Source organism: Rutidosis leptorrhynchoides, chromosome 7 (assembly GCF_046630445.1).
Source record: "Rutidosis leptorrhynchoides isolate AG116_Rl617_1_P2 chromosome 7, CSIRO_AGI_Rlap_v1, whole genome shotgun sequence".
NCBI classification, from domain to species: domain Eukaryota; kingdom Viridiplantae; phylum Streptophyta; class Magnoliopsida; order Asterales; family Asteraceae; genus Rutidosis; species Rutidosis leptorrhynchoides.
Window position 1 is genome coordinate 323,802,472 of NC_092339.1, and position 11,684 is coordinate 323,814,155.

Genomic DNA, 11,684 nt, shown 5'->3' on the forward strand with positions numbered 1-11,684 from the left:
GTGTGGGAAAAATTTAGTAGATGTGTTTATATATATAGGGAAAATAAAATTTGAACTTTTTTTTTTTTAATTCCCAACGGATATATATACCCCAACCCACTCAAATTTTGCCACCTAGCACTCAAGCCCCAATCCATCTTCCGTGAGATTCCCACTGCCGCCCCCCTTTTGCTCCCAACCGCCGCCTCGCTAAGGTAACATGGGGCGTGGGGTTTTTGCCAAATCGGATCTCATGGGCGTGAGCTAGTACCGATACAAGTCGTCTAATAGTAACAATATCCATCTAAATCATGTAATAAAAGACAAAATAATAAAAAAAATCATATCATCGCCATTAAGAACAGTAGCATCAACATAAACTTAAACACAAAATTAACATTTAAATCTAGGTATATTTAGATAATCACTACTTGAAAGTTGTTGGAAATCGCAAACCTAACGCTCGTTTATAAGATTCAGAACCAGAAAACGACTATTTAATCCGAATTTAAAATCTCAACTTTTAGGTCTAGGAAGTAAACCTCAGATCTGGAAATTTTGTGCGTTTTATAGTCCTAATTGAATGTTCACGTACTTCAAATGAGTGATAAGAACTCATATCAGCTTTCAATTTCATCCGAAATAGCCTGGAGATGATTTTGCGCCTTTTCAAATTTGTCACTTGTTTGAAAAAACTTCTACTAAAGTATTTATTGGTGGGCTTTCTTGGGAGACTCAAAGTGAAACCATGCTTCAATATTTTGGATATGACATTTGGTGTTATGAACCGATGATGCAATAATATAAGGATTAGGTGATAATGTGTGAGAAGTGATCAGATAGAGATTTCTTGATTGTTTTTTGTTTTTTGTTTTTGACATGGATGGATATAAAAAAATACTAAATAAATTAAAAAAATATATAAATTATAAGATTTTTTTTTTGCCGGTGGTCCCTCATTTTTAATAAAGATGATGAAAAGCGGTAAAAAGACGAATTTACTCTCATTCGCAAGAAACATGTCAAGACTTAACGGAATGTTTTAACGACAGTTTGACAGAGGGATGCTGATTGTAAATTTTTGATAAACATAAGATTCTAAAAGTCAAATTAAAAATCGAGGAAGGCTGTTAGCAATATGAGGTATAATACAGGGAACAATGGAGAAAAAAAGTCAAAGTAATAAGTTACGGAGTATTACGGAGTATATATAAGGAGTAATATACATCCAAACCCAAAACAGATCTCCCTGCACCAAATCCTCTGTTCAAATTCCACCTTCAATAAATCAATTTCGTGATAATTCAATCAACTGAGAGCAAATACATAATCGCCTTTCAGATTAGGGTTTTAAATGCTCAAATTGTGTCCTCAAGCCGCACGTCGCAAGGGTTTATTCGAAACCCTAGATTATAATAATAATCAACCATGGGCGCATTAACGATTAATCGCAACAAACGTGACGCTGAATTTTTGTCATCATCTTCATATGCCTACAGTTATGATCATCTACACAGTTCAAAGAAGCTCAAATCATCAAATTTTATGCAAGTAAAAAAAAGCTCAAGTTCAGTTTCAAGGCTTAGTTTATATCCGAAACAGGTGACTCCTATTGCTAGACAAATTCATGCTCCAGTTACAGTTGTTACAACATTTACTTCAAATTATAAACATATAGATACTAGTGCTAGTGTAATGTCAGGTTCTCGAAACAATTCAAATAATTCAGGTGATAGAATGGGGAATTTGTTGCTTTCGAATTATAATTGTGCGAAAAAAGCCGCCTTTGGGACTTTTAAACATAGGCATGTTGATCTTGAAATGGAAGATGATGAGGTAGTTGAGGTTGTTAACGTTAACGATAATGAAAACGATAACGATAATGAAAACGATAACGATAACGATAATGATGGATCTGGTGATTCGGGTGTTGAGGAAGTTGCAATTGTTGAAGGTGAGAAAGAGGTACAAAAGATTAGAGAAATGTATAGGGAATTAGATGAAAATGCTGAAGGAAAATTAGGGTTTCAGACGTCTACTTCTTCGGGAATGGTTACCGATTTGGTAGATGGGATGAGTTTGGAGAATTTGTCATTGAATAACAGAACAGATGTAAGTGATGGTTTGTTGTATCATCAAAAGTTTCTAAAGGAATCAGCTAGAAAGCGTGACTCAACGTTAAAGAGATTGGATTTTGATATTCAACTACTTGAAGAAAAAAGAGCTTTATATGAAGTATTACGGCCTGCAAAAGAAGAAGAGGTGAAGTCTTTTATGTGTGTTTTTTTATTATAAAGTTGCAGTTTTTTTAGTGATTTGGTGTCTTGTGTTAAATTTACATGTTTTTCAGGATGTATTGATTGAGCCTTTTCGCCAACTTACCGATGATGACGTTGAATTGGTTAAAAATGCATTCTCTAATCCTAGTCGGTATGATTTTATTCAAATATTTGCCTGTATCTATTTTTGTATCTATATATGTGTATATGGTTAGTAGTTAGTACACTCGTATATGAATATATTTTCTATGAGGTTTTTTTTATTTGATTTGGTATAAATGATACTTGAACGTTGAAACCTGTAGGAAGGTTTTGGTCACTCATGAGAATTCAAACATTACAATTACTGGAGAAATTATACGCTGTTTAAGACCTGGGGCATGGTTAAATGATGAGGTAAATCTAATTTTGTATGTGATATTTGGGTGTAACGTAACGTGTTAAGTAAGATCTGTTGTGCTTAATTTCTTTGTATTATAGGTTATTAACCTTTATCTTGAGTTGCTGAAAGAGAGGGAAAAGAAGGAACCCCAAAAGTTTCTGAAATGTCATTTCTTTAACACGTTTTTCTACAAGAAGGTTAGTTAGTTTCGTCACTTACCTTCTTGTTGCCTTTATCTATGCACTCTCGATTTCCCATAAAAGTAGAAACATTCCAGTCCTTCCTTCTTTGAGGAATTTTTTAAAAGTTAAAAGTTATAACTGCCTGATAATAGGGGTTGAGGGTTCATTGTGATTTATTTTACTCTGCAAGGTTTACTTTGGTTTATATGGCTGAGAGAAAAGCAAGTGGCTGATTTAATTGATGTTCATTCTCAGTGTTTAAAATTATAAGTCGATGATACTATGATAGCTAGGAGTGATTGTCCTTTTCAGAACAGTTTATATAGTAGTTGCAAGCACCAGCAATGAATTAAGTATTAAGCAGTAGATGTGTGAAATTTGACAAGCACTATTATAGAAGGGATTGCCATGTAGGATTATTTTGTATATGGTTTTCGATATAATGTATTGAATAGAAAGTACACTACAAAACCTTTTAGAAGAAATATGACACTAAAAAGTAGATTATAAAAAAAGTATAAGATTGTTGCGTTAACATTCCGTTGCAGTTTATTATTTAAGAATTTTTTTCTCTATCAGAGCACTTAGTCGGTATTATGCTTTCAACATTCTAAAGAATGCTTATCATTAACTAAATTTGTTAACCATGATTAATGAGACTTTATATTGAGAGCATTGGACATCTTTCATTGTTTATAAATCTTTTTTTTTTCTTCTACATAGTTGATAAGTGGAAGGGGTGGCTATGATTACAAGTCAGTTAGAAGATGGACTAGCCAAAGGAAGTTGGGATACAGTCTCCTCGACTGTGATAAAGTAAAGTTTATTACTTTTATTATCTTCTAATAATACCAATCTAATGTTTATTAAAATTTCAATTCTGACAATATCTCACTTAGCAGATATTTGTCCCTGTCCACAAAGAAATACATTGGTGCTTGGCTGTTATAAACAAAAAAGATGAAAAGTTCCAGTATCTTGACTCCCTTGGAGGCATTGACAAACAAGTCATGAGGGTCTTGGTATGTCCAAATTCCATTATTTTTTATTTTATTTTTTATTATTATTATTTTTTTAATGGAACTTTTGATGTTAAAATTGGAAGTAGATATGTCTTCCATACGGGGGTTGAGTTAATTGGTAATTAATGTGATTTTTTTTTTTTTTTTTTAATTTGGCTCATATTGTTTAGGCTAAGTACATCGTGGATGAGGTGAAGGATAAGAACGGGGTAGACATTGATGTTAGTTCTTGGAAGCAAGAATATGTCACAGACTTACCTAATCAGAAGAACGGGTGCGTATTGTTTTAAAGGTTTTCTAAAAATAATAGGAAATAATACATCAAGCGTCTACCTATGGCCCTAATATTTGAGGCAACATCAAGCGTCGATTTATGGGCGACTTGACTGCCGTTTAGAGCTAAATTGAACTCCAAGCTTGATTTAAAACCCATGGAAATTTGCTTCTACCATTTTCATGGCGTCTCTTTTTTATTACTTTTTATCATGTATGGACCCATTTTATTCTTTTTATTTAAATTATTTACTTTATTTATTTTTATTTTTATTTTGTTTTGTTTTATTATTTTTTTATTTTTTGTTTTTCTACTCTTTGGGCCGGAGGTCCTCTTGGAAGCAATCTCTTTATCCGTTGAACAGAGAGAGGGAGGACTTTCTCTACTCTTGTGAGTGTTTCACTCGGGGCGGAGAAATGATTTCTCTTTATTCTAGGATAGAGGAAGGATTGTCTACGTCTCACCTCCCCCATACCTCACACATGTGGAATTGGGTATGTTGTTGTTGTTGTTGTAATACATTTTTTACTGCAACTTATTGTTTAACCGATGATAAGAAATAATAGGAACCAAAATAAATATAATTAATGAAGTAAAAAATGAGTCCACATAAAATATATACATACCTTGACTCTCTTTTTTTTTTTGGAAAAACGTACCTTGCTCTGTATTATAATAGTCAAAATCATTGCAATTTTTAATTGTTTTTCCTTGCAAAATAAATTGTGCCATGGTTGATGTTATGGAGTTTCTTCAACTATTAAACGATTTTTCCCCTTTGTTGCTTATGAAATTAATTGAAATACATGTGTGAAGTGCATACGCCAATTTTAACTTTTGTACTTCTTTGTTCTTCGAACTTAGTCTACTAATATGTGTATCTTCACTGATCACAATATTATTTCTTGCCAGGTTCGATTGTGGTGTGTTTATGATCAAATACGCAGACTTTTATAGCAGGGGCATTGGCCTCTGCTTCAAACAGGTAAGTTACATGACAGTTTAGGTTTTTTTTTTTTTTTTTTTTTTAAGCTTCTACTAAAGAGTTTTTATCACATATACCCCTATTAACCTTTAAAATTACATATTTACCCAATTAAATAATATAATATCAAATATAACCGATTTAAATAATAAAACTCACATATATATCCATTTCATTAAAATATAATTAAAAACCAATTATATTCCTATTTTGTCCCTAATATTTGTTGACTGATACCAAGCAATGATTCAATATCAAAAAAGACGATAATGCGAAAGATCAAAAGCTTACCAGATTCCTATTTTGTCCCTAATATTTGTTGTATTATATTCATATTTTGTCCCACATTGTGTTAAAGATTCATGAAAGTTTCCATTTCTTCCAAGCAAAAAATATAGTCATACTTTGTAACTTCTCAATCCAAATCTGAATTTGGCCGGAAAGTTTATTATTTTCAAATTCAAAATGAGTCAATTCAACACAGTTTGTGATTGATCATCACTTGAAATAAGATTGTTATAGTTATAGAAATTGAACCAAAGTTTGAATATGATTATTACCTTGTATTAGAATGATAACCTAATGTAAGAAACAAAGATTTCTTGAGGTTGGATGATCACCTTACAAGATTGGAAGTGAGCTAGCAAACTTGAAAGTATTCTTGATTTTATGAAACTAGAACTTTTGGAATTTATGAAGAACACTTAGAACTTGAAGATAGAACTTGAGAGAGATCAATTAGATGAAGAAAATTGAAGAATGAAAGTGTTTGTAGGTGTTTTTGGTCGTTGGTGTATGGATTAGATATAAAGGATATGTAATTTTGTTTTCATGTAAATAAGTCATGAATGATTACTCATATTTTTGTAATTTTATGAGATATTTCATGCTAGTTGCCAAATGATGGTTCCCACATGTGTTAGGTGACTCACATGGGCTGCTAAGAGCTGATCATTGGAGTGTATATACCAATAGTACATACATCTAAAAGCTGTGTATTGTACGAGTACGAATACGGGTGCATACGAGTAGAATTGTTGATGAAACTGAACGAGGATGTAATGGTAAGCATTTTTGTTAAGTAGAAGTATTTTGATAAGTGTATTGAAGTCTTTCAAAAGTGTATAAATACATATTAAAACACTACATGTATATACATTTTAACTGAGTCGTTAAGTCATCGTTAGTCGTTACATGTAAGTGTTGTTTTGAAACCTTTAGGTTAACGATCTTGTTAAATGTTGTTAACCCAATGTTTATAATATCAAATGAGATTTTAAATTATTATATTATCATGATATTATCATGTATGAATATCTCTTAATATGATATATATACATTAAATGTCTTTACAACGATAATCGTTACATATATGTCTCGTTTAAAAATCATTAAGTTAGTAGTCTTGTTTTTACATATGTAGTTCATTGTTAATATACTTAATGATATGTTTACTTATCATAGTATCATGTTAACTATATATATATCCATATATATGTCATCATATAGTTTTTACAAGTTTTAACGTTCGTGAATCACCGGTCAACTTGGGTGGTCAATTGTCTATATGAAACATATTTCAATTAATCAAGTCTTAACAAGTTTGATTGCTTAACATGTTGGAAACATTTAATCATGTAAATATCAATCTCAATTAATATATATAAACATGGAAAAGTTCGGGTCACTACATATACTAGCCTGCATTTGTCCTATGTGTCTTGGCAATATGGCATATACGACAACGTGCGATAATACGGTTGACATCTTTAACCAAATGAGGCCAGTAAAAATGTTCCTTTACCATTGCTACTGTTTTATTGACCCCAAAATGACCTGCAAGTCCACCGGAATGACTCTCTGTGATGATTGCGTGACGTAGCGAGCCTACCGGAATGCACAGTTTGGTACCCTTAAACAAATATCCATTAGAAATCACAAAAGTCAGGAAGTTACCTTGCACACATTTAGACCAAATGCTCCCAAAGTCTTGATCAGTAGCATAGTGATCACGCCAAAATTCCAATCCTTTGACTTGGTTTTGCACAGTAGTAACTAGCGTGTAACGCCGACTGAGAGCGTCGGCCACTTGATTTTGAGAACCCGCTTTATGTTTAATGACAAAAGAATATGCTTGTAAAATTTCAACCCACTTCGCGTGTCGGGGACTTAACTTGTGTTGCCCTTGTATATACTTCAAAGATTCGTGGTCCGAGTACAACACAAACTCGTTAGGCAACAAATAATGACGCCACGTTTCCAAAGTGCGAACTATGGCATAAAATTCGCGGTCATATGTCGAGTATTTTCGCCGTGCCTCATTAAGCTTTTCACTAAAGAATGCGACGGGTTTGTTGTTTTGACTCAACACTCCGCCTATTCCCACTCCCGATGCATCGCATTCGACTTGGAACACATCATTAAAATTCGGCAATATCAAGATTGGAGCATGAGTTACCTTGTTCTTCAAGTTGTTAAAAGCTGATGTTGCTTCCTCATTCCACGTGAACCGTCCACCCTTCATGCATTCGGTTACCGGGGCAATGATGGAACTGAAATTTCGAATGAACCGGCGATAAAAGGAAGCAAGTCCATGGAAGCTTCTTATTTCGTGAATGCTAGTTGGAATTGGCCAACTAGTAATGGCTTCAATCTTGCTGTCATCCATGCGTATTCCATCCTGTGACACAATATAGCCAAGAAAGGTTACTTCCCTTGACAGGAAGTGACATTTAGCCCCATTTGCATATAAACGTTGGTCACGTAACACATTAAAAATCTCACGAAGATGCTCCATATGTTGAGTAATATCCGCGCTATAAACCAAGATATCGTCAAAGTATACCACCACAAATTTTCCAATGAATGCTTTGAAGACATGGTTCATTAGTCGCATAAACGTGCTCGGCGCATTTGATAGCCCAAAAGGCATGACCATCCATTCATACAACCCGTCACGTGTTTTGAAAGCCGTTTTCCACTCGTCTCCCGGTCTCATTCGAATTTGGTGGTACCCGCTCCTTAAATCAATCTTTGAGAATATTTTTGCACCATGTAGCTGATCAATGAGATCATCAAACCGTGGTATTGGGAAACGGTATTTGATTGTGATTTTATTCACGGCTCGGCTATCAATGCACATTCGGTAAGTGCCGTCATGCTTCGGAACCAACAAAGCGGGCACGGCACAGGGACTCATACTTTCCCTTATTAAGCCCTTTTGCAGAGATAAACTGACATGGGTGTGTATTGATGAAGCCTAATGTGCTTCACTAAAAGCGATTAAGAATGAGATTAGAGAGTTTATGATTACGCAATGGTCAACCTAATATGTGACAAGAAATATAAACACATGTAATTAACGAAACATTCTGGCCTATACCTGCAGTAGCTAAGGTATGAGATTATTATATCATTAAAAGAAATGGGACTAGTAGTCAAAATTTATAAAAAGAAGTATGAAAGAAAAGACTTTGTAATACTCTTCGTTCTTCGTCCCACTATAAGTGTCCACATTAAGTCTTTCTATGTTAACTTTCACCATAAAATCAAAGCACATATGATCACACAGCACGCATCTGTGTATCACCATTCACATACCTGTATAGAAGCATATTGTATATGTAAAAATATAGGTGTACAAGTTGGTAGACTATACACTTGCATTTGTGTGTGTGTGTGTGGGTAGGAATGCACGTGCATGACTACAGATTCATGTATGAGTACTGTACGAGTATTGCAACTGATCGTATAATCCTTTTACCCAGAAAAAACTGCAAGCATAATTTGTAGATTTACAGGTATACTTATGTTGTATTTCTCATACGTTGCAGAACTTGGAATACTAGGTGAGCACTCGTTCAAACTCGTCCGAAACTCATGATTATTCGGAAAATCAATCAAAACTCGGAAAATCAATCAAAACTCGGAAAATCAGTCAAAACTGGTCAAGAATCGTTTAAAGTCAAACTTAACATCCGAGTACTCCCCAACTTGCCGAGTACTCCCTAAACATTCCTGACTGAGTACTACCCTTGTAGAGATTTTTGCAACCTTGGCTCATAGTTAAATAAAGTAAAAGTGATTGCTAAATGACAGCAATATTAAAAAACTATGAAGTAGAATGCACCAATAATTGTTAAAAACACAACAAAAGGGGTCTATGATTAATATTACTGTATGAAAAAATGTGCTGAAAAGTTCAAATCGACAATATAATAAGCATGTTGCTGACGACGAGGTAATCAACAACTTAGAACAACAAAGAGGCGCACAAAATTGCACCAAATTCCAGAAACATATAGATTGCACACTTCAATCATTATAGTTATTAAACAACATAAAAGGAGCATTTTACACTAGTGATGAGGAACTCCTTCATCTCCACCTTTTGCTTTCTGTGCAGCAGCTCTTATCTGACGCTGTTCCTCTTTGTATATCCGGTTTCGTCGTTGAAACTGCCAATGTAAAACAAAATCCAATCCAATTTACGTATATTAGTAGAGTAGGTACTCGTAAAGTAGTTATTCAGCAAACAATTTACAATAGACTGTTTTCTGTGTATATTTGTAGAGAAGTTGTAAGGTTTTCCATGTTTGGGTTACCCGGGAAGGGCGAGTAATCCGACCCAATACTCTACTCTACGCAGCCCATCAGGAATACTCCCTGGCTATTTCCAACCCTTCCCTGGTCACCCCAAGATTCGAACCCGAGACCTCTTGCAAGGATGTCTGGGCCCAACCACCGGCCTACCTTGGCATTATATTTGTAGAGAACTTGCAGTAATATCATATATACCCCCAGAAATAAACAAAGCGCCAAAAATCAAAGTAAATATTTGTATAGAACTTGTACTCTCAAATGGTGATACTTCTATGAATTAACATAACATCAGAAATTCAGAAATCAACACTACAATATTGTGCAGCAACCTTAACAAATTAACGAGTGTCACCACTTGATTCACTAGTATTGTTCATTACCAATAATAATCTTAAATATCTATTACCTTTTAGTGGGCTTCCTACTACCTATTCATGATGGAACCGATTGGAATCATGACTCGGAAATGAGGAGGGAACATCACGACAAGAAGGCACCTACATAACCTAACATTGTAATAATTTAACTTTAAATCCATAGAGCATCTGAACGAAGATTCATCATAGGATGTAAACGTCCATCTTCCGACCAGCTATATCACTATCGATACTTTATACGTATTCAGTAAACCATCAAATCAGAGAAAATTTTCGGTCGATGCATAGTGCACAAAACACTGATGAAACCAGGTTCAAAGATGGGTCATTCACTTCATTCAGTAAGAAATCTATAAGCAAAATCAAGACTGGTAATACTTGCACGATGAAATTAACTCCAGTGCCATATCTGAGGAGTATTCGCAACCTAATATAGTAACCTGGCAAGAACTAGCACAACCCTAACCCCTAGCAAAATAAAGATGCATTTTGACCTTCTAACTCCGACATTTTTTACTACTCACCTTCAAGAAGAATCATAAAAAACTACAACATAATGAATACGCATCAAAATCAAAATTCAAGTCCAGGTATAAGTTTCCTTTTTTACAACAAGCATTCAAATTATGTATCCATCAGCTACATATATATACACAGATCAAACAACAAAGCAAACAGAATCTGGTAATATTAGTTTAAGAACTAAAATCTTAAAATGTTTAAGTGTTGATAATGAATTGGAGTGATCGGCAAGTAAAATCATACAGTAAGGTCTAATAATCTCATAATTACTCAGTTCATCATATTCATTAGGGTTTAAAATCGCCCTAAACATTACAGCTTGTCAATCAGATACGGATCTGTGTACAATTCAACATCTATGTACAAATTAAGTCATAAAATAAGTTGAGTTTTCAATTGAATTCAATTAGATTCAGGTAAAGTGTATGTACCTCTTTAGAGTGATGAAGACATTCAAGATAGTCTTCACGAAGAAGAGAACAATCTTTAGGTTCTCTGCAACGAGACATACACTCGCTGAAATCCATCCAGAAATCGTAACATCTTCCTTTGTTTCCAGTTATCCCCCACCCAGACGCCATTGATTGATTTCTAGTTTCCACCTCAATCGGTTTTTTTATTTACAGAACCTAATTAAGGTTCACGATGCAGTTTAGTTGATTATGGGCTTAACGTTGTTTTTGGGTCATTATATGTTATTTGGGCTTGTTAATTTTCTTAAGTTAGGAAAAGTTATTTGGGCCTCATCGTCATCGTATGGGAAGGGTGACGACTGATGATGACAATAAATTATATGGAAAATTTTTTTTTTTTAGGACAGCGAAATTGGGATCACCCGAGGGGGACTAAACCACCCGTTGCGATCATCTCCCGTTTCGACTATGCCGATTCAGCGATAATAACCCCGCCCCCATCGCTGCCCGGGAGGAAACCTTGAAACCGATCCAAGGGCACGGCCAAGTAAAACCCCCCATCCCTTTACCCCACTTAGGGGTGCCCGGGTGATTCCGGATGGGCAGGATAGAGTTGCATTTACATTTAAGTAATTGTTGTAGCCGGGTGAAGTCGAACTCCTGACCT

The 11,684-nt window shown here is 34.6% G+C and overlaps 2 protein-coding genes across 2 annotated transcripts; one reads left to right on the forward strand and one right to left on the reverse strand.

Moving 5' to 3' along the window:
* Positions 1-1,240: 1,240 nt before the first annotated feature.
* Positions 1,241-5,124, forward strand: LOC139860251 (ubiquitin-like-specific protease ESD4). The gene is made up of 8 exons (XM_071849020.1): positions 1,241-2,241; positions 2,330-2,409; positions 2,564-2,654; positions 2,739-2,837; positions 3,546-3,638; positions 3,725-3,844; positions 4,015-4,118; positions 5,031-5,124. The coding sequence occupies exons 1-8, from the start codon at positions 1,408-1,410 to the stop codon at positions 5,122-5,124; spliced, it is 1,515 nt and encodes a 504-aa protein (XP_071705121.1). The 5' UTR covers positions 1,241-1,407.
* Positions 5,125-9,238: 4,114 nt separating this feature from the next.
* On the reverse strand, positions 9,239-11,245 carry LOC139858085 (NADH dehydrogenase [ubiquinone] iron-sulfur protein 5-B-like). The gene is made up of 2 exons (XM_071846937.1): positions 11,036-11,245; positions 9,239-9,560 (listed from the first exon to the last, which is right to left on the reverse strand). The coding sequence occupies exons 1-2, from the start codon at positions 11,183-11,185 to the stop codon at positions 9,462-9,464; spliced, it is 249 nt and encodes an 82-aa protein (XP_071703038.1). The 5' UTR covers positions 11,186-11,245; the 3' UTR covers positions 9,239-9,461.
* Positions 11,246-11,684: the final 439 nt, after the last annotated feature.